At 39.4% G+C, this 24348-nt stretch overlaps 1 protein-coding gene across 5 annotated transcripts in view; it reads right to left on the minus strand.

Moving 5' to 3' along the window:
- AP1S2 (adaptor related protein complex 1 subunit sigma 2) overlaps positions 1-19311 on the minus strand; it is a 31751-nt gene extending 12440 nt beyond the window's left edge. For 3 of the 5 annotated variants that reach the window (XM_050331982.1, XM_050331983.1, XM_050331981.1), the window contains exons 1-4: positions 19157-19311; positions 17965-18143; positions 10439-10547; positions 9385-9522 (exon numbers count right to left, since the gene is read on the minus strand). In XM_050331982.1, coding sequence (XP_050187939.1) covers positions 9385-9522; positions 10439-10547; positions 17965-18143 — 426 coding nt within the window. In that variant the 5' untranslated portion in view covers positions 19157-19311. Of the gene's footprint in view, positions 1-1241; positions 1337-9384; positions 9523-10438; positions 10548-17964; positions 18144-19156 lie in introns of all 5 variants that reach the window. The other 2 variants (XR_007630869.1, XR_007630870.1) reach the window with 1 other exon arrangement.
- Positions 19312-24348: the final 5037 nt, after the last annotated feature.

The raw sequence follows: 24348 nt of genomic DNA on the forward strand, positions 1-24348 counted from the left end.
GTCTTTGTAGCCACCTAAGGTAACAACAAGAGAAAGATTAAGGCTCAGAAGTAAAAGCTCTGTTCTTAGCACAGGCCCCAAACAACACAGATAACTTAAGTTTTTAATCACAAGTTTTACAGTTGCAGTATTAATATTAACCTTACCATGAGAATCACACTCTTTGTACATGAACTTATTGTGAAGAGGAGAGAAAAAGGAAGAAACATGGGGGAAAAGTGTAGAAAGTATCCAGCTTGAGCATTTGTTTTTTTCCTAGTTGTTTTAGGATATGTCCAAGATCATACAAGAAACTGTGTTTTCAAAAAATGACTTGTTGGCTGCCCTACTTCTACAGGTCCAGTCAAAAGCAGGTTATTGGCTCCTCTCCACTTCCAAACACAGATCAATGGCTGTATCATATACGAGGAAACTCTTAAATGGTAAAAACACCCATACACCAACAGTAAATTTGATTTTGAACACATAACATATATTTTTGTGTACTATAATTATTTTCTTTTAACTAGAAACTAAATCCTGACATTTATAAAGCAGTGTATGAAATTAGATCTATTACCACAATTCCACATTACAAAAGCCAATTTGTTTACTCAACTACTTGTTTATCATTATATCAAATAAGCAGCAGACTAATTAAGTTTTCCCAGCAAATCATTTTCATGTGTTTTAAACTTGCCTTATGCAAAATAAAATCTTACCTTTATTAGTAGGACTGCCACAATGTATTCCACTTATGCTTTGGACAAAAATATGTTGCAATGCACTATATATGCAAATAAGCTTTGTTCTGTCATGCAGCATCCGGCACTTGATATACAGTCAATTGAAGCAGCACCCAGTCTTTTTAGGGCCCATTTTCTTTGCATAGCAGATGTAAACAGCTCATTTTCCAATAAATACATGTTTACATGGGTTGATTGTAAGTAAACAAAGCCAAACATCTGTTTAGGTATTAGTCTTGGTATCCATTTCTCTAACTTGCATTATCCCATTTAATTATCAACACCAAAGAAAGCCAATAGAAGTCAGACACTTCAAGTTGATGCAGTTAGTACATAAAAGGAAAATAAAAGGAAACACTCAAAGCACTCTTCAAAGACCATCATGCAAGTGTTGCAGAAAGTTAAGCCCATCACCCATTTTCTGTTTACCCTTGCAAGGACTTAATTACACGTGCAGCAGTCTTTGCATAGCACCCATTTAATCCATGCCACCAAAATGGTAAACTTGGTAGTTACCAATCATTTGGATGGGGGTCAAAAGGGCTAATGCCTTAGAATGCTCTTAATCATAAGATATCCTCAGACAAACCTCCCCAGTCTTCATTCTGGCTCTACAAACACAAAATCAAGCAGCAGTGAAAATATAATACCAACTACTAAATTAAAAAAAAAACAAAAAAACAAAAACCCACAAAACCAAAACCAAACAAAAACCCAACATCCATCAATCATGTACAGCTTATTTCCATTTACAATAAGACTTAAAAATATTCTAAACTATATACAACATTAAACTCAGTTATTACACTCAAATCTGTTTCACTTATTGTTATTCATTAATACAATTTTAAGTCTTCCTAAAGGTCCATTGCTAAGAAAGCAAACAGAAATGCATCAGTAGAAAACATCAGTTCAAAGACTCCAAGCAGATGCATTAAAAACCTCTTAAGATTATTTTTCATTTCTCAACCAGACAAAGGATAGTGGTACCTTAAAGGAATAAGTTATAGAGAGTTGTTTAGAAAGCTTCACTCGTGCTTGAAAGAATATTAATTCCAAGACTTTTTTTGCAGCAGGGAACTTAAGATCAGTTGTTCATTATTATAACAGATTGAGAGCATAATAGAATAGGATGCTACCAAATGTACATATATTTAATTCAGTGATTAACTGTCACACAATATTATTACTAACATTGATATTAAAATAATACTTGTTCCATGAAGAAAAGTATGTATCATTCAACATATCTACCTACTGTCCTTGAAGTAATTTAAACAATTTAATTCAAGAGCTACAAAGGCATGCATATTAAGTCACATTGCTGAGCAGTCATTTTCATTTAGTAATGCTTAGAGCAAAAAGTTGGATATTTTCATTTTCTTCAATCCATCTGTTAATCAGAGTTCTCAAAGAATAGGTCTTCTCAGATTTTTTTGCCTTTTAATATCAAATTTTCAGTGTAAAATTTAATATATACACTTCCATTGTATCTTGATAGGCAGCCCCTGGTGGTCTAGTGGTAAAGGCGCCGCGCTATCACCGTGGAGACCCGGGTTCGATTCCCGGTCAGGGCCACTCCCGGGCAGGTGGGGCTCGTTAGCCCTTAAAGGCAACCCACCTACGTCCTGAGGACCTCGCTGCCACTGTCCAAGCTCGCTTGGCCCCGGCAGATGAACCTTAGGATTAAAGGGTGGGCTCAGTTCCGCGCACACTGTGTCTCACCTAAAAAATCCAGTGCGCAGGCTGGAAGGTGGAAAGACCTTCCCCGGATCTTCGCTCGCGAAGACTGGCCATTATTATTTATCTTGATATCCATCACCAGAACTTCTACTACTGCTATACAGCTTGGCAACAAAAAACATAGCTTTTCCCTTAAAAATAACAAATAAAAGTCCCAAAACACATACCAGCAACGTGCCCAACATCTGTACAACACACAGATAAGAGCACAAAGAAATGAGAATCTAAACCCAAACACAACAGGATGCCTCCTGGGGGCATTCTTATTCTTTTCACCTAATATTCTCTGGCGCTCTACAACCATCTTCACGGGTAGTGAAAATTCTAGGAAAGGGCAGTAGCACTGCAACATGACACATCATCTCAGACACCAAGGTAAAAATGGAAATTTCTCCTCACAATCTTAAGATCCAAACATTAGCATTGCTCTTTTCAGCACTCTGCCACATCCAATGAACTTGTTCTATTAAAATGCAGATTAATGTGCACATTGAGAAAGCACCTAATTTTGAAGATAAGATACTCCTTACTGTCAAGCAGCCTTCTGCAATTGTTCATTGAATTTACTATGTTTACTGACGAGAAGCACGTGACTAAACTCCTGAAAACAGCTATGGTATATGGAGCAGTGCTAAAATTTTCACGGTATCACCCTGACACAGTGCTTCTACTGCCAATGACAGAAGAATATCTCTGGAGAGGAATCTATCAGTTCAGTGTACAGATAATAAATATAACCTAAATAGAATTATAATCTATGAAGAGTTTGGTGTGCTGTTAATATACCCTCAACAGCTCCACAAGAATTGCTTGTAGCAATGAATGATCAAATTCCCAGGTAGGTTTGTGAATTGATCACATCAGAGAGGGTACTGAACAGTTATGAGACAGCAAGGACTTCTCTTACATTAATTTGTCTTATAAATGAAACCTTCTCATGTTTCAATTTGCAAAGCTCAGTGAATGCATATTTAACACTTATATGGAAGATTCCTTCCTCAACTTGTTGAGTCTTAAGAACTTTGAATTTTGATTTATTTTATTTAATGTAAGAAGATTAATCACATCTTACATGCATACACACAAACAAAACAGTTTGAAAAAGGGCGAACATTATGGAGACATTTAGGAAAATGATATTTTTAAAGGTCTGAAGAAAAGCACTCAGGTGAAAAGTGGATTGCTTTCTATAATTTCAATTCGTAAAGATAAGGTAATAGATTAAGATTTGACAACATGTTTTTGGAAAGACAACTGGATTACTAAAGCATTTAGAAATCACACCCTGCAAATCTATGGTAAGTCCGAAACATCATGACACATCCAGAAAAGCAAGAAATTTGACAAAGAACATTAAGATACTGAACTGTATCTTTCCAAAAAGAATCAAACAGCTCATATACAAACCAGAAAATTACCAGGAATAAAAAAAAAAAAAAACCAACAAAAAAAAAAAACAAAAAACCAACCAAACAAAAAAAAAAACACAAAAAACAAAACAAAAAACAAACAAAAAAAAAAAAAAAAAAAACCAACAAAAAAAAACCAACCACAAAAAGTAGACTGAGAGTGGGAAGGGGTTGAAGCATGATACAGTAACTTCCTGGATACTCCATGCTACCTTTTCAAGAAGACATTTAAATCTGGAAAAATTAACTGCTCTTTTCCCAATTACTATTTTGGAGAAAGAGATGCAGATTCTATTGTTCATTTTCTAGAATAATTCCTATTTTTTTAAACCTAAGAGTATGATTGTTAAGTATTTGCAGGAAAGCCTACTTCAACAGTACAAAAAGGACAGTTCAAAAATATCTGTTAAAAATATGGAAACACATCTGATATCAACATTTACAGAGCTGTCTGCTACTATTAAATCTATAGCTGGTTATTACAGAGGGTTGTTCGTCGGAGCTGGATGCAGCACTCCAGGTGGGGTTTCATGAGAGCAGAGTAGAGAGGCAGAATCACACCTCTTGATCTGCTGCCCACACTACTTGGGATGTAGCCCAGGACACGTTTGGCATTCTGTTCCATGAGCATACATTGCCGGCTCATGTCCAGCCTCTCATCCACCTGCATCCTCAGGTCCTTCTTAGCTGCTCTTGATCTGTTCACCCCCAGCCTGTATTGATACTGTGGGTTGCCTCAAACCAAGTGCAGCATCTTGCAATTAGTCTTGTTGAACTTCATGAGGTTCCCGTGGATCCACTTCTCAAGCTTGTCCAGGTCCCCCTGGATGGTATCCTGTCCTTCAGGTGTCTACCACACCACTCAGCTTGGTGTCACCTACAAACTTATGAAGGGTGCACTCAATCCCTCTATCTGTGTCATTATGAAGACATTAAACAGCACTGCTCCCATTACAGATCCCTGAGGAACCCCATTTGTCACTGATGTTCACTGGGACACCAAACCATGAGCGCTACCGTCTGCCTGTAACTGTCCAACCACTTCTTTATCCACTGAACAGTCCACCCACCAAATAATGAACTAACAACATATCCCTTTCTCGTTCATGGTAACCCTCATAGGTCCCTATACATATCTTCTAAAAGTTTACCACAGATCATTGTTTGTGCTTAAAATCATGCACATACAAGTCTTAAGAACTGTAGTGACAAACTGACCAACCAAGCTGACTGCCTGAAGCTGAGCCAGAAGTTACACAAGAAGAGCAGACAGAAATCATGGCAGGCAGATCTCCACTACAGTAAAGATTCCACTATTCATTCTTGTTTCACACTGAGCGAGACACAGGTACAGCCAAGGCAAATAATGCCAATGTCAACTTAAGAAGGCAGTCTATTTCAATAGTCTATATTTAAGAGATAACATTAAGTGAAGACTGAATTAATTGCATTAATTATGGTAAGTTTCTCAGGTAACTAGTATGAAACAGCTGCTCACAAAGGCTGTTTCCTAAAGCAGACAAAATCCCTTACACTCCCACCTACTGCAGGTTTAAGTATCAGAGATTTTTTCTGTTACTGATAATACCAACATTATCATATCTCAAGAACAACCTAATACCTACTGTTATGCATACCTTCAAACATATAGTTTCCAACCAGCACATTTAATCTCCAAGAAGAAAATTTTCATGGCATATGCCAGAAATTCACCCAATTTTCATTTCCAAAGATGCTCATTCTAAAACCAAAAGCTTAAATCTACACAGTAACCCTAAGCATCTAGCACAAGTCAGCCAACATGAACACACCTTAAGCATCCTTCAGGATACAGGATGAGGCAAGGGCTTGAAACAGCAAAGAAAGTAAGGTTAATTGATAGCCTCTCATTCTTCATTTGGAAGGACTAGTAAATACTGGATTGAGGCCAAAATGCAAGAGCATAAGAAAAAAACCATTCACATAGTTTTTAGATTTTTGTTTATTGCCAAAATAGTGATGGAAACAAGTGTGATTTGTTGACAGAACCATTGGCCTTTTTATCATGGCACCTCTAAAAATATATATATTTATAAGTATTTAGATGTTCTGCAATCAACTACTAAAAAAATACATAAACACCCTACAAAACAATAGCAGTGGACAAAAACAGGGATAATTTCCAAACACTTTTATAAAACTTACATAGGATAATCAACAAAAGGAATTTTCACTCAAAGCCAATGTTGAGGATCTTTTTCCTATTTCAAATGAAAATGAGCGATTCTATATAGATTTGCTTTAAAATACATACATGACTGCTTGTTTTAGATATTAGAATTATTAACTCCTTGATTTTAGTGCTTTAGCACATTAAATGACCACAAATTTCCAAGCACCACACTGAATTACTCAAACCATCAAATAAAACCACAGAAATTAGATTTTTGAGAGAAATAAATCAAATCCCCTCTTTTGCATAAAAGATCTATTGTTGGTAGTTTCATGCCTTAAAAAACTTAAATATCATAAAATTACACACAGGGTTACCTTTTAGCTGTTCCACACACCCCATGTGTATATATATATATATATATAAATGTGTATGTAAGTCATGAACAACATACTGCACCTGCTGATTTTCTTCTCTCAGTATAATCGAGTTGTTCACACACGCAAAACCCACCTTTTCAGTAGTGGTTGCACTAGTTTAAAATTTCTATAGCAAACAAGATATAAAATTATCAAAGACATGGAACAGCAATATATTCTGCTCAAAGCAAATACTTTGAACAGAAGTATTTCTAGAAATACTTAGGAGGAATAATGGAAGCCCTGGAGTAATTAGTTTTTACTACCATTCATCTGGATGCCACAGCCAGTGTTAACAACTGACTGTTTAGAAGTTATCAGGTGATATTAGATATGGTGAAGGGGATAGGGAATGAATATTTGAACAGAGCACATTCTTGAAGAGCTAACAAGACTATGAAGGTGGGAATGGTTTAAAAGTTAGTGTGTTTCAGTCACACAAACTAGCAGTTTGCAAGTGGACCACACAGCAGCAAGAACTTAATAACAAACTGAAGTAGGTGCTCAGACACAGAAGTACATCCTGGAAAACTGCCAAAAAAATACAAGTAGCCAAGGCTATTAAGAACTAATTCACTACTCAGCAATTTGGGCCTCTGCATATTTCCTTTCAACATCACACAAGTAGCCACTTAATGTATTTGTAATGATTTTCCTTTGTATAAGTATTCTGTACAGCTCTTCATCTTTAAGATACTTCATACTTTAATGTATGTGCCATTACTAATTAATAATGTTGTGCATTCAACACTGATTAATATATGTATTTGGTAATATGAGTATTCAGGGCCAAATAAAAGTCACTTTGCACATAATTAAAATCTGACATGACAACCCTGCTAGAAATACATTTAGAAATGCATTTGGAACCACACCATGTTTCATTCTGGTAGTTTTGAAGTATTGTGGGAAGTAGACACTAACTGAAAGTACCAGAAAGTATCCAGATGTGACCAGCTGTTATTTTAACAGCTCTCTTCATCAAACTCAGCATGCATATAGTGGCAGTTGATACAAAAAAAAAATGTCCAAATTTATTGGAAGCTCAATATAAATATGAACCTAGACTTTTACAGGATTTATAAACTAAAAACCAGATTTATGGAGTAGTTTTAGAATTGATCAACAGTCAATATAACTAAGAATAAAAAACATAGAAGTCCAACATAGGACTACTATAATGCTGTGATAAACTGTTACATTCCAATTAGCAAGAAATTATTTAATCAACCTTGAAAACAGAAAATCTTCTAGACATGGGGAAATCAGGGTAAAATTACCAGGGCAAGGGAAAAGTGGTATTTCCTTTTGCATAGAATTTTTAACTTGAAGTTATATTAATATTAAATTATATTCTCTGTAAAAAGAGATTGCTAGTTGCTTGGATAGAAAATCAATAATGAATTCCTAGAAATAGAATGCATTTTCGCTTTAGAAGACTGCTACAAAAATTATGAAAATAAGATTCAAGACCAGTAAAAATGAGAAAGAATACAGTAATTCTATGTGGTGTATAATTAACTGCATTTGCAGGAGACAGACTGGAATGTACAGCTAATCTGTTCTATCTGTTTTCATATAAAGAGTAAAAGATTTTAAGAGAATAAACAGATTATTTTTCTCTCCTCTTTGTAAAGTACAACAGAACTTCTGGTTAAGCTACTTTCTTCTAAAAGTAAAGAAGAGCTTAACAAAAATTGAATCAGAACACAAAAACTAAATAAGTGCATGTATTTCCTTTCTAGAAAAACAGGGTGGCAAACCTGCGTGCAATGACTGACCTTGTCCCTGACAGCAGCTGTTGACAGACAAGAACTTTAACGTGCAGCAGATCTGCCCATACTCTGAAAGGACTACAAAAACAACTACAAGGGTAAAGCAGTTTTCTCCATCCTATTAATACTACGTCCAACAAAAGATGAACAAGTGAAACAGAAAATGCTTGTAAAAAAATTAAGTAATTAAGTCATAGAACAAAATAACAAATTGAATGTTCACACTGGGGGGAAAAAGTAGAGCAGCTTAGATCAATTATCAAATCTGAGCAGTGAACCTCAGTATATTTTAAAAAATTAAGGTTCATCATGCCTGTTAAACCATATGTTCCACTGACTGGCACACAAGGTTGTTGTTTTCCCCAGTACACCAGGATTTTGTGACTTCCATTTAGATATTCAAGAACCTTAACACTGACCATAATTCAGTAAGAAAAAACTAAACAAAACCAAACAAACACAAAATAACAAGCATAGGATGGAGAAACAACACTAAGTTTTTCTATACCATTGAACTCCTTCACATCAGAAGTTTTTAAAAAAATGGTAGAGATGCAATCTTCTTCAACAGTAGTAATAAAAACCAAAAGCATTCAAAGTGAAAAAACAATGTTCTTATACATTATTCTGTATGTTTCTATGGCAGTACTATTACTGCTTTGTCAACACAGAAATGCTCCAGAATAAGTAAACTACAGCAGAAAAGCAGGTCTAAGAACTAATTAGAACTATACCTGAATGAGTCTCAAAGAAGAGAGTCTACCTTCTGGATTTCAGCAATGAAACAGTAAAGAAGTGAACATGCATCAGGTATGAACAGAAAAACTAATGATTAATTAACAAAAGGAAGAAATGAAAGACACATGAACAACACTTAGTTACACCAACATGAACTACAATTATCTAAGTATAAACATAAAATAGCCACTTGCAGTTACTAGCAGAACACACACGAAGTCACAGTGGGTTAAAACACACACGTGCCAAACAAAACTAAAAGAGCAGGTTAACATCATCCTATTCACAATTAGGACAACTAACTGGAAACTACATGCTAAGCATGCTAAAAAGTACCTTTTACAAGCTTAAGAGAAACAGGAGCTTTTTTGAGTCACAGCCTACCATGCTGACATTTTGGCCAGAGAAGCTGAATTTGCTTACCTCCTGTAAAAGATCTGCTTGTTCGATGGCTTTAAGAACATTTTTCTTGGAAGTCTCCTGAACTTCCCCTCCTAAAAGGAACTCATCCAGAATGAAATAGGCTTTTTCAAAATTGAAGATGATATCAAGTTCACATACCTAAAAAGAACATCAAGCATTACTGCAAAGTGGGAGGTTGCTCTCACTTAAGGTACATCCTCTCACAAAACTTAACTTTTTCTCAGCTTCACCAAACTTCACCAAATCGTTACCTAAGGCTATAGCCTTGTACAAAATGGGGCAACAATAAAAATCAGTCCTTGGAGGGGAAAAAAAGGAAAAAATGTTTTGCTTGAGTTAGAAACAGTTACAGTAACCTCTGAGAAACACTTCCATCATTGTTAAAACATATTCAATTTACAACCATCTGTATTATGTGGCTCTTCAAGAGGTAAGAGAATATCCCTATAAAAGTTGTCTTCTTGACTGCAGTATCTGAAGGCAGGCCACACAATCTTACAGAAAAATGTGAAAACACAATAATCTCAAATTTTTTACTCATCCTGTGCATTCCCTAGTAAGGACTAGGAAGGCAGAAGAACAAGCAGCAGTTTTTCCTACAAGTGTTAATGTACAGTACTACAGGTTTTATGTGTTTGCTGTTTGGGTAAGCGGATGTCTGTCTCGTCTTTCCTTACCATTCCTGCTACTTCACAACCAGCTGCCTCCTTTGGAAGCAGATGAAAGAAGTGCTCACACACTAGAGAAGTGCCAGGGAGAAGGATAGCTCCCTAAACAGAAAGCTAAGAGTAAGATTTTTATCTGACCTCAAGTGAAATTACTATTAAATGAAATAAATACAGGCAATTAACACCAGATAAATAACAGTTCTTCTCCCAAATCAATAATTTAATTTTGTATTTTAACAGTTATATCAGGCAACCATCAGTTTAGCTTGGCCAAGCAAGCCACATAAAATGTGTTAGATCCACCTTTTCAACAGCTAGTTGGTTATGTTTTATAAAAGTGCTGTGGGCATAAAACAAAATTATAAGATATAAAGAAACTGACTCACACTGCCAAAATACTTGTCAAGAAGTTCTACATAGCGATGAATTATTTCCAGAGTTATTAGTTCGTTGTCCTGATCTTCAATAGCACAGCAGAAATAGAGACTTGCATATCTGTAATAACAAAATAATTCTGATGTGAGCATAGAAGTATGAGCAAAATGAATGCATTTGAGAAGTATCACATTCTCAGCTGCCCTTCATGCTCAGGTTTAGCATATTGCTCCTCTAAATCAACAGCCAAGCAAGTCACAGAATCACAGAATATGCTGAGTTGGAAGGGACCCACAACGCCTGGCCCTGCACAGAACCATCCCCAAGAGTCACACCATGTGCCTGAGAGCATTGTTCAAGTGCTTCTTGAACTCTGTCAGGCTTGGTGCTGTGACCTCTTCTCTGGGAAGCCTGTTCCAGTGACCAACCACCCTCTGGGTGAAAAACCTCTTTCTAATATCCAACCTAAACCTCCTACCAAAGAGTAGCTGAAAGACCAGAAGACATACACATATACAAAAGGGATCTGTCTCCTTGAGTCCAGCATGACTTCAGTCTCCACTGTCCTTTACATGACGGAAATAAATTAGCCAAAGAAGTGGCTGGAAAAGGAAATCTACTTGATTTTCTGGTCTCCCGGTAGAATTCTGAGGCATGATATTTTCTTTACTGTTCTGTAACATCTAAGCACCAGTATATTAATCAACAGATTCAATCTTAAATCTTTATCACACAAGCTACACACAGAAATATTAAAAAACTACAGAAAATGCCTTGAGAAAGACAAATTGAATTAGCCATTAGGATTTGGTCTTTAAAGAGAATTTAACAAATTCAAAAAACTTCAAAAACAACACTAATGTCATATACCCCAATTACTCTTAAACCAACAACTCGATCACTACCAACTGTCCTGGCGTCAGACTAATGAGAGTCCATCAAATAGTTTCAAGCAATCTACTTCCATCTTGGAAGATGGAATTCTTCAGATATGATAGGAGTTCCACTTTAATAAAAAGACCATCCAATTCTACAGTGTTCTACCATACATTTGTTCAAGTCATGTTTAAAAAAAGCTGATAAAAAAAACCAAAACAGGAATGAAAGCTGAAAACCCCATTTAGTCTTTTCTAAAGTGCCCAAACCATATGCTGCTCAGTCATACATGGCACAAACCAGATTTCAAGTACCACCTGTTGTAACTGCTAATTTACATGAATCAGAAACAGCTTTTGTTTGCCTCTTTAGAGGGGACAACTAGCCACATTAAACAGTCTGAGTAGTCAGCCCTAGTGAAAAAGAAGTCATTCCGATGAGAATGCCAAATTTAAGGTGCATAGTTGTTTCCTATACAGAGAAATCAATGCAGCTTTTAAACATTGCAGTATGTTATCAGGCAAGACTTTGTAAACCCCGAAAAAAATTGTCAAGTTTTTGCCTAGAAGTCCTGCAAAAAAATGCTGTATTTTGAGGTATGTTCAAATTCATCTCCCAGACACTAATCCAGTTCCATTTATAGTCCAGAAAGTGTTCCCCCCTCCTCCCCACTCTGCTCTGAGTCAAATTGTCATGGCTTCATCATGAAGAGTAATCAGAGTAACTTTATACAAAAGCTTTTCACTATTATCAGATGTTACTGCCTGTGATTTTTTCCATCCTACCACAAGACATGATGGGAGAAGAGACAAAGACTTCCACTGAAGGACAACATCTTCATTCCCTCACTCCTTCATGTCTTCACCATGGAGACTTGTGAGCTCATGAGAAGTCCTATCTGAGAACAGTTCTTTTCATTTTACTGTTGTGTTTGTTCCTCCCTAACTTTTCAAGGACTACAGTCACTGTAGTAGTTTGCAAGATTCAATCTGTACAAGAAATCAAAACTATTTTAAAGAGTACTAGGAAGTGATACTATACATAAAAAAACATGCTTTCAAACCTACTCAAGAATTCATAAGTCAAACTCCATGTTATCATATTTCACTGTAGAAAAAAAGAGATTTGACACATTATTTGACATTTACACTAATCACCAGCACTCAGGCCAAATCCATCTAAACAAAGCTTTCATCACCTTCAGATGAGCAGCACTGATTATGATGAAGTGCAGTTAAACTGATTCCTTACAAGGCTTAAACACAAGTTAAACCACATACCAGCAGACATTATCAAATCAAATTTGACTCAAATATTTTAAGTTTATCCACAATGAACAGACCTTTTGTGCTTTCTATTACTTAAGAGTCAGTTTGGATGCACAGAACTATTTTATGGAAAAAAAAAATCAAACAAAAGGAGGGGGGTGGGGAGGGAGACTAACATAAAATACTTTCCCAGAAAGTGGCCTGCTCTCAGTGTCCTCATTTAAAAGAGAATGCAACATACTTTCAAAGCCTGTATTTGGCAGCTAGTAAGTAGACTACACATTCAAGCTCTGCCAACTGCAGTTCTGGAGAAATAATACTAAGAAACAAAAACTACTCAGAGGGTATTAACAAAAAATGAAGGTCTGGGTATCTATTATTCTATGCAGATAATATTTTTCCATGTATTTTCTAAGTACCAACCATGACTAATGGATCACTACTCAACAAAAGAAAACAAATGCAGATTTAATAAGTCTACATGGTAACCAGCAGAGAAGTATAAACAAGTCAGCTATCACTGCAAAGAGCATGAGCATACCACAAAGGAATGCTTCAGACCCAAATTCTCAGAGGCAATAGCTTACTGTAATTTTTTTCCCTGCAGGTCAGGGCTTCAGAAAAAAAGTGTCCCTTTACAGTCTAGAGCAGACACCAGAGGTTTTGCCAAGTGTAGAAGTTTACATGGAAAGTATCCACACAAACACGAGCAAATTACTGCACTAGGGCTATAAAAGATTTCTGCTCTGCAGCAGCAGATTCTTCCCAATGAGCCTCACAGAGACCTGTCTTTCATATGCATCCAATGAAAAGTCAAATTCTGATAGTAAAGTGCACACCTACAAGCAAATATAGTGAAGTCTGGAAGAAACATTCTGCCTTTTTTATTTCTATTGCAAATATGGTCTTTTTTTCTCACTAGATACTATTAAAAGAATCTTCAGGCTCAACTCAGCTGCTTACCCTCATTTAGGAAAATATTTTATGATAAATATCCTTCACTTGTCAGAAAGGGAGTGAAAACCAGAGAGACCAAAAGCAGTTGGACAAAATCACAGAACTTTTGGCCTAAAAATGTAATATGGAATCAAAAAAACAAAAAGGTAACACAGCAGGTGTAAGTACTTATACAAATTCCTGCCTTTAGACAGATGGCCTTAGGATTTTTTTTTTTTTGTGATAGTAAACAAATCCATGCATCTCCCTCTTAATAGTTGCAATAGTTCAGTACTGGGAAGCCTCACAACAGGCAGGATCTCCACTACTCTGCTCACAGCCAGGTTCGGTAACTCTGCAGCAAGATCAGGTCTCTGTGAGCAGAGTTTATGCATAAACTGCAAATCCTACCAGCTCAGTGGCATTCTCCTACTAGATGAGACAACACCTGCTTGAAGTCCCTGGAAGTCTGTCACCAGGTAAACTTGCAAACAAGCCGTAAGTCTGTCAGCATCAGTCACTTTGCACGTAGATCCTAACTGTAGAAGTTCAAAGCTTAGAGAGTTTCGCACAAACAGAACCAAACTGTAAATGACAACCAAGGGGCAGACAGGTTGGGCTCAAGGGCGCCCAAGGATTTGTGGTTTGGTGATAGTTGCCCAAATGAAAACTGGGACAACTAATAGGTTGTGCTTGACAAAAGATTTTTTTCTCATCCCAAAAAATGTATGCATTTCTTTAATAAAACAAGAACTTCTGAGACTCCAGGACAGTCTACCAAAGTTGAGTATTTCTTTTATAGTTTCTTATTTCAGCAAGGCTATACACCCCAGCAGTTTTAGAAATGGACAAGAACTTCATACTGATAGTTCTCTAAAAAAAAAAAAGCTGCTGTTTCTTGATGCTGAGTCCTCCTAGTGCCACATGAACAAGAATCCTGTACAAAGAAGACCCGATCTAAATAAAATTATCAAACCCAAGTATCTAACTCACTATAAACTGTGCATTCAGCCAGTTTTACAAAGCTATCTAATCAACTTCATAATAGCAGTTTTAACAGACACAACTGGCAGCTAAGAAAAAGAGGGATCATGCCAACTGCTGGCACATCCCACTGGCCACACGGTTGTACCTTCCAGTCGTAACAGAGTGAAGAGAAAGACTACCTGCACAAGGGGCTCTTCCATTGCTACTTTCAGTGGAGAGAGCGTAGCAAGAAAGTTCTAAAACCCAATCTGTAAGTCTTTAACTATGATCTTGGTTAAGTCATGCTAAAGTAAAAGGCAATTGCCACAACATCAAGGGCAGCAATGACAGTTTTATAATTTCATATTGCAAACACAGTTCCAAACTGACACATAAAAACAAAGCCACAACCCTTAATCAAAAAAACAATCAACAACTAAATCCGATTAGTGCAATTAACCAAATGCTAACAAAGTAAAATTTATATAAAATCAGTTATTCTCTGATATCTGATTTTGACTGCATTATACTACACAATGAAAATAACTCATACTGCCAGATGCTAAAATAGTGAACAGATGAGGTCTTCAAAGAAAAAAAAAATCACATCCTAAGTTCCTTTTTTTTAGTAACATTAGAAATTTTAATATTTAGCACATTTTTTCTGTCACAGAGGGAAAGTTTCTAATTAGATGTCTGTAGATGATTCCCCCCTCTATTTTCATGAAGTGCAATTGTTGTTGGCTTCTCACATTTATTTTATTTTTCCTAGCTAGTCACTTAAAATCTCTCTGATTCTTCAAGTTAGAAGCTCACATCCTTTTTTAATCTTCCAAACCCAGCTACAGAATATGTATAACCCAATTCATGAATCATAACAAAAGCAGGGCACCTTTCTGTCTTGTTTTGTACTGCTAAAGGAAAAAAATTAAGGCAATGACTGAGCCTATGTTGCAAATGTTATCAATGCTCCTGTAGGAAACCAAGCAAAACAAAAGTTACGCCACACACGTTTAGATGGATTTTAAGTTCTGCTTTCTTGAAGATTCATTCAGAAAACATCCCATAAAAATGAGATTCTACAGAGCTAAGGAGACTAATCAAAATAGTCTAGCTGTCTTAATAAATGTTAAGTATCATAAGAAAGCTAAAGCTATAGTCTTGCCAATTCTTCATTTGAGTTCATTGTTCTTGCAAAAAGGTACAATGATGAGACCCTTGAGTATACTTCTAATAAAGCCAACCATTCTTTGAGTAGCAATATCTAGGTCAATTCTCCTACATGTGGAAAATAAATATACTCTAAAAACAAAAACAGCACAAATTTCAGCAATTTAAGACTTTTAACAGCTATATGCACGTGCACCATGTACAATAGCACTGTGTACACACTTTTATAGTGTATACTGATAAACACTTGCACCAGCAGGTTCAGATCCCTCCCAGCAATAGATCAGACATGAGCAGATCTCAGTAGAGATGCTCAGGAGCCTCTTGTCTGTGAGCATTTTGGAGCATCTTTTGCAATTTCACAAAGCACACAGAGTTCCAGTAGGTGCGTTTCTCTTTAAGCCACACACCTTTTCAGCTACAAAAAATAACCCTTTTCAAAGAAATCACACTAGCTAGTACTCATCATCTTTAGTTATGGTGTGGTGATTGGAAGAAGTCCCACACATGTAAAAGCTGTCAGCGTTATCAGACACAGGAATTTAAACCATCACCTCTTATAGCTATTCCTTCTGGTGATGTTTTAGGGGGGAAAAATAGTAAAAGAAAGGCAAGATTTGAGATGTTCATTAGCTTGGTGCAAGCTCATCTTTAGCAATTTCATAGGCTCCCTGTGCCAGACTGGTCTGCAGACAGTGAAATAAGCTACTGCAGTCAGCTGTGCACACCAGCAGTCCAGCAGACAGACTGCAGTCTACATCCAGTCAAAAATGGTCTAAAATACATCTCTCAGCAAATTTCCTCATTCTCCTTGACCACAGGACCCACAGCACACTACTGAGATGCAAGAACACCACAACTTGCAGCAACTCAAACGGTCATACCCACCAGCTCCCTAGACACAAAAGGACATGGCAAGTAGTTGTTAACAGCAATAAAAAGGGGGGGGAAAGCAGTTGTGTGGAATCATCCCCAGAACAGCTACTGCTATTCCAGACTGGGCAAGGAAGGGAACAGACAGCCCTACTCGTGCCTCATTCTTCTGATCTAGTCTAATGGAAGCCCAGCTGGTAAAGCACTTCCAGGCATTATCACTTAAGGAAGTATACCAAGTGTTTGAGCAAGCTGGTCTACATGCATTACAAGAAGTTTTGTGAGGAAAGTGAGAGGCAGAAAAAAAAACTGTCCATGATTTCTTCCAGCACAGCCTCATGCATTGCTCCTCCTCTTTCCTCCTCATGTTAAAGAGCCACACGTAAGCAATATTCACACACATGATGTTACACACACCAATGTCTGTGTGAAGACAGGACTTAAAACATCTAAACATATTTGATTCTACTAATTCCAACTCAGAATATTCTGTGATTCTGTGATTTGTTACACTGGAAAAGTTACAAACTCTTCATTTTGGCTCCAGATCTCTCTGTCCTACCTACAGAGACTACAACAATGTTTATTGTAGGGCACAAATTACCTACCATTTCAAAGGAAAACAAGAATGCATAAACCTTCTGAAGTTTATAACTAACTAGGGAATGAAGATAAGACTTTGTAGCAGCAGTTCTACATGGAAGAGACGCAGCCTAGCACAACAGGAGGTGGATTACTGCTTTGCGGAGAAAATTATGTTCACACCACCACATTTTGATACATTCTAAAGATCAACACAAATATAAAAAATGCATGACACATACTCCTAGAAAGGCTAGGGAACAACTGAAAACTGAAACTACTGCAAAGAAACTGATACAGTTTCTTTCAGTACTTGCACTAAAACACAACTAGCCATGATTCCTTCAATTAGTAGAAATCCCTTTTTGTGTTCATAGCAAAAAAAACCAAAATGAAATTCAAATAAACCAAACTAAGTACTCTGAAAAATTTTCTTATTTTTGTGAGCCTTAAAAAGCAAGTTACATTTTCATGTGATTTATGAAGTCATTGGTTGAGGTGCACATTTATGAAGTTTTTCTTTATCACCTATTACATCTGAAATGCCTATCAATATGAAGCATGTATGGACTGTGTGAACCTAAGCGGAGTAGCAAGAACTGCCACTCCTTATGAAAGTAGAAGGAAAGCTCATTTCTTTTCTTCAGTACATTTCTAAATGCATGAGTGATTTTCCACACATGAATGATTCCTACTTGGTTATCAAATTAGATTCAAGGGAAAAGTCAGTCTTCTCTGTAAACAGCAGAGGGAAGGGAAAAAAAACAACACCAAAACCAAAACACAAACAATCTTCATTATTCTCCTTCTACTTATTACACTGTTTGTGATGAATGGCAATTACGAGGTTAGTGAGACAGAACAACCTTTTGTAGACAATCTTCAGGTCTCTCCATTCGAGGAAGCTGCACATTTTCGGTTTGCGGGCTAATACCGTTTGAACAAGTTCTCTTGTGATTTTCTTCTTTTCTTTGTCAGATAATGGGACATACCACTTCTGGAGTCTCAGTTTCCCCTGGCGACTAAAAAGCAACATAAACTGCATCTGTTGAATTACAAGGAGGAAAGAAAAAAAAAAAAAGCTGCATTAATCTCAGTCTCTGACTTTTAAAAAGATATCTGTGAGAAAAACCAAACAGGAAGGAGGACAGACATCCAAAAACCCTAATTGTATTTCTATAGCACTGGCAGATGTTATACAAGATCTGGAAGTACCAATAATACAAAGGATTCCGCTGAGCAAGGTCAGTCAAGCCAAAGGCAGTATAAAGCGCACACAAGTTTCAGAAGGAGATGTCAGAACCATCGGGTGGCGAGTGAATACACCCAGATTTCAGACAAGCCACGTCCAGCACCGGCATGGTTGCGTTTCCGAAAACGACAGAAAAAACCCAGCACAGCAATCCCTTCAGATACCCAAACTCATTTTCAATTCACCGGATTAGAGCCTTACAGCAGGAGAAATTTGCACTTAAGATCTTTCCGAAAAGCCCCGGAATACTTTAAAAGGCTTTAAACCTCCCAGCGGAGAGTCCTACGGCACAGAAAAGCCCAGTCTTTTCCCACGTTACACAAAAGGAGGAGAGATTAAGTGCTTTCCCTGCGGTCCTATGTTCCAGGTCTCGCTTCCTCCAAAGGAGTGATGTTGCAATTATATTTTAAGAGGAACTTGCCGGGCTGTGTTTTTTCCAGCAGCTGTAACATTAAAGGAGATGGGCTTTTTTGGTCTTTTTTTTTTTTTTTTTGTCCTTTTTTTTTTTTCTTTGCGTTTTTGCTCAAAGTTGTATCGGGCTGGGGAAGTTTCCCAGGCAATGTGACAGATTTGAAAAAGGACGAGAAAGCCCAGCCTGGTCCCGGGTGACAAGTGCGACCAAGCGCCAGCCGCGACGAGCGGCGGCCGCGCCCGCAGCGGCTCCGCGGGGCCGGGGCGGGGGCAGAGCCGCGCAGCCCCCTCAGCCCCACAACATCCCTCCCGCCCCACCCGCCGGCCACAGCACCGCCCCGGCTCCCCACACGCGGAGAGGGAGGCGAGCCCAGCTCCGCGCGGCTTGTGCTCACCGTGCCCGGGGGACAGCGGAGCTGAGGAGGAAGAGGAGGATGAGGCAGCGCTACGCAGAGCGGCTCCGTCTCCGCGGGTGCTGCGGCGGCGGCGCCGAGCGGGACTGAGGGAGGGGACGGCGGGGCACGGGAGGTGCCGCCGGCGCCAGCGCGCGCGCGCCCCAACGGCCGCCTCTCCCCCCGCCCGCGCGGGCAGGGCGGGGGCGGGGCCGCGCTCGCGGGGGGGAGGGGCCGGGAGATGAAGGGGGCGTGGCCCGGGCGCCTCCAAACAAAACTTTATGAGTGGCCGCCCCGGGGGGGCCGAGGGTGGGGCTGTCGCCCAGAGAGTTCGGCCGCCACCCAATCGGAGCGCTCAACGCCGTGACAGGAGGCGGAGCGGAGTGGGTAATGGCCAATGGGAGGGACGAAAACGCGGTGGCGGGCGGGGCCGGGACGGGAGGCGGGGCCAAGGCCCCTAATCTGCGTGGCCCGAATTGGGATAGGCCAGCGGCCCGCGCGGCAACAGCCAACCAGGCGGCGCGGCGCACATAGCGGTCCGCGGGCAGCCAATGGGCGGGCGCGGCGCGGGGCCGGGGCAATGACATCAGTCAATCAGGCGCCCGGAGACCGAGGCCCCCCCCGCGGCCCCCCCGGCCCCCAGCGGGGCGGGGGGAAGGGAAGGAGGGGTGGCCGGGCCGCGCATGCGCCGCGCGGTGTTTGCTTCCAGCACGTGCGCGCCCGGGGGGGCGGGGGCTGAGGGGGCGCGTGCGGGGCGGGGGTGCTGCCTGTGAGGGGACGGCCCTGGGGGGGACGGGCCCTTCGGGGAGACCGGCCCGGGGACGGGAAGGTGTTTGCCCTGAAGTCACCTTGATTGACAACTGTAATTAGATTGGCAGGAGCAGCCGCCGACATAGACTTAGCGGTGTAGCGTTTCGCTAATGCTTTGTTTATGAAATTATCATTCATGTGTATGTACAGAGGCTTTCTGCGCCAAAACAGCCCCGATTTGGGAGTTTGGTTGGCTGGTTGGCCGGTTTCCGGTTCTTGTGGGTTGCTTTGGTGTTAAAATTCTAAGGAAGATGGGGCGGGAACATGTAGTGTTTCCACTGGTGTTAGGTGGAAGAAGGAGCAGTGTCTTTCTAAGCAGAAGATGGAACACCTTATAATAAAAAAACTTTATAATAATATTAATAAAAAAATATAAAGCTCTCAGCATCATCTCTGCTCACACCCCCCCACCACCCCCCAACAGTAAATGATCAGCAGCGCTGACCTGACCGGGCTGATCCGATAATGGTGTGACAAGGACCGGGAAAGGGTCGTGCTCCCTCCGCCGCTCCCACAGGAGCAGCTCCCAGCGCCTCCGGATGTGTCACGCTTTTATTACTTTCTATTATTGACACTTAAAAAAAAAAAAAAAAAAGGCCCATTCTTTTGGCTACGAAACGGCTGTGGCAGCAGAAACCGGCGCTGGAAATGCTTTTGTGTAAAAAATGTGCATGGTCTGAAACGAAAGCAAATTTTCTGGCGTTTCAAGGAATGCTGTAGTCAATTGTACATGAGGAAAAGTGCAAATATATTCCTGATTTTATAGTAGAGGTTATAAATGTAAGAGAAAAGTGACGTGAGGACAAGGGGTGAAACCAAGCTGAATGGATAAGGCAATTGCAGTATTAAAGGTCGTGTAGAAAGTGAGAACTGCTGCTGTAGGGGCTTGTTCCTGTCACATTTAATATTTGTTGAGCAGTCGTCCCATTCGCATCTGAGTCTGCCTTCCACCAAGCTCAGGAATGGATGTGAGTGGATCTGTTACCTCACAGAGTCTCCCCTCTCACCAGGGTGTTACTTTGCCTTCCGTAGTTTCCATGCATTGCAGTTCTGCTTGTTTCCTGTGAGGTCTAAAATATCCTGGGTTTCAGGAAGCTTTCATTAACGATCTCTTTCGTAAGCTGCCCACTATTCTTGAATTCAGCATATCCCGTGATTCTCTATGCATGCACACTACAGGGGCTTTGAGATCTTCTAGCTCATGATTTAAACCAGCAACCAACTTTTATTTCTCTTTATCTGAGCGACTTAGAGTTTATTAGCGTTGTTATGGTAATGAGAGCTCCAAAATTAATTTCTGAATGAGTCGCACCAGACCTGTGTTATGATTTGTCACTTTCCATCTCAGTGAAATATTTCTGCATATGGATCAAACCACACATTCTGCAAGCACAGTTGATTGGAATCAGATGAACTACCTGGATGGTTCAAGAAATGTCTGTGTTTTGGTGGCATAAAGTCTCAAAGCTTCAGTGATTTTTTTTTGTTTTTTAGATCCTGTGTCTTTGTTTCATTTTTTGATCAGATTTTACTGCTCATTTCAGTGCATGGATTCATGCAGTGATACAAGGACAATTGTTCCACTAGTTTTCTCCCTCCTTTCTGTTACTTGGCTAGATTTCTTCAGACTGTAACCTGGAGTTTCTTCATTAAATCTCCTGGGCAGAATCACTCTGCTATATGCAGTTTCAAGTGGAATGATAAGGCATGTGAGACCAGTGGTATGTCCGGTGTGCTGGAAACTGTGTCTAGTCAGATCCAACTTAGAGGAAGCTTTCTATCTTCCTCAGCCTGTCCTGTCTTCTTATCCCTGCTTCACATAGAGGGTTCAATGTTCTCAAGCCTGCCCAGATCGCCACCCATGTACTTTCTTAACTCATTTCCCTCAAAATGATCTGGCTTATTTTAAGCAGTTGAAGGTGTGATTCCGTGTCAGTTTCAGATGATCTAAATCCCGAGTTCTCCCACCCACTCATCCCATTCCCAGTTCCATTTTCCCATCTCCTTTCCTGTGCTGGCACTTTGCTGCAGCTCACATTGCCCTCAAGGCTGGTTTCATCTATACAGGTGACTGAGGCAGTCGACTTCAGGACTGAGGACCTGTGTTGTGAGGCAGTGACAGAGGTAATGATGTCTCTTCTGTTTGTCCTGTTTCTTTCAGGAACTTCAGAAGACTTACTGTTTGCATTTTTTTCAGTGTTGCAATTTGTACCAATTGTCCCTCTTTACACTGACTCCATCGTTTGTTCCTGTAAGAAATTATTGTGTTGCTTACCCATTGAACTAGCAATGCACTGAACTATCTGTATTTATCAAATTGATAAAGAGATATACGATGCTTAAAACAATAATATAATAGGCTTTGAGTATTCCACAAACCCGTGACAATGCAGATGTCAATGTAGTCTAATTTTAGACATGACACAGTGAGTCTTCTGTTCATTAGTTTTTGTTCATTGTCTTATATCTAGCTTGATGATAACCCCCTGGTTTATTTTGGATTTTTTTTTTTAGCTGCTATTGTTGTGGAATCCTTGGTATTCCATTTTAGATGTAAGGCAAGTCTTCAGGGGATATATTCATTGACCATAAAACATTTGGGGTCCTCAGCCAAGACTTTGCTTTTTAAATTATTTCCAGAATTACTTCAGACACAGAAGAGAACTGCCTGGATCTGGGCAGAGAGGTAGGAAGGAAGCTTACGTCAAATAAGATTAAATTTTCTTGTGGTGACTGGTATGGTTTATGTCAAATTTTGAGGGTTTGTTTGTTTGTTTGTTTTTAATTAATTAGACTATAGTTGATTTGTCTGGAAAACTGGATCCTATACAAAAATTATTAAGGCAGACATCCTGGCATTTGGCACTTCATGTGTGTTGTTATTGCCAAATCTGAAGCTCATGGAAGAATTTTGTTGTGATTTCACTGTTAGCCAAATTGATTGGTAAACCAAAAGACCTTTATAACATGAACTAGTCATTAATTCCAACGGACAATTTGCTTACTGAATTTTAACAGCTTTTTTCTTTCTTCACACAGTATTTAGTAAAGAAAGGGTTTGTTCCTGCCTCCCTTTCAGCCATCTTAGCACCTTAAAGAGGAGGGCAACATGCTTTAAGAGTGCATGCTGTGTCTTTGCAGTCCACCACTGACGTAGGTGGATGTGTGAGTAAGACTCATTTTGTTTGTTAATTTATCTTCTTGGTGCTCAATATCAGACTCCATTTGCATTGACTGAATAACTGTGGAGTCGTTATGAAGGCTATACAAACTGTGTTACTACCCTTGGAAGTGATTACTGATGAATTTTTGCCTCTTAAGCCTCCAAACAGGATATTACATTATTATATGCAATTCTCTTCCCTGATGTACTGTCTGAGTATTGGCCAAACCATCAGTGTACCACTGTGATTCATGCAGAACACTAAGCTCAATGGAGACAAAGTATGTATACATAAGACTGTAAATGATTTTCATTGCTATACCCCCTTTTTTTTTAACATGGAGCTCTCACTCTTGATGAAATACTATTAAGTGCAATGTAGCAGCCTGATTGCTAGATGCTATTAAATCATCAGATCATGGCTGGTGTCCTTACTCGCCTGTCTTTTCTGCATAGGGTTACAGGTGTACCTGTTGGAGACTTGGAGACATTGGAATTCTTTTGAATAAGATTGGTTTCCCACAGACACATATGGTCTCAGGAATATGGATGTCAGGCCACATGTGTGATAGGCAGAACTACAGAATGAGCATCACAGATGTTCATCCTTGAAGTTGAATTTTCAGAGCTAGAGGAATAGTTTGAAACTGAAGTGTGGTCTTCCAGCCTGGTTATGAGAATTACAGAGTCTAAACCATGCCTTACATGTGTTGTTTGCTTTGGAAAATAAAAACCTGCTTTTGAAAGTATATGGATGTGCAGAAATGAGGAGTGTGTTAGATGCCACTCCGTGAGGGCTTCCTCTTAGTTACCATGTTTATTAACCTGAGCCTGGTGCAAGGCACAGCAGCCATTTGGATAAGACACACACAAGCCAGCTGTTAGCACGGGGTGTGTTGGGCTAGTGAGCAGCAGATTTCCCTCTTACTTAGGTCATGTTCTTATCTTTTGCTTGTCCATGTTTATGTTGGAGTAGTGCTCAGAGGTCCCAGAACTGAAGAAAATAACTGCACTGCAGACATTTATGAAGAAGTTGTTATGACTGCTAATGCTTCTTCCTGCTCCACTCTTACAAACTCTGCCATAGTGCAGCAAAGAACCAAATGGTTTCCAAAAGAAGTGTGTGAGGAACTTTTTAACCTCACAAGGAAGTGGCTGGGAGGAAAAGAGAGGAGGCTGGGATTTCTAAGAATGTATCAGTACTTTAAGGAGTTGTTGAATA

Source organism: Myiozetetes cayanensis, unplaced genomic scaffold, assembly GCF_022539395.1.
Source record: "Myiozetetes cayanensis isolate MyiCay16 unplaced genomic scaffold, myiCay2020 scf5-8, whole genome shotgun sequence".
Taxonomy (NCBI): Eukaryota; Metazoa; Chordata; class Aves; order Passeriformes; family Tyrannidae; genus Myiozetetes; species Myiozetetes cayanensis.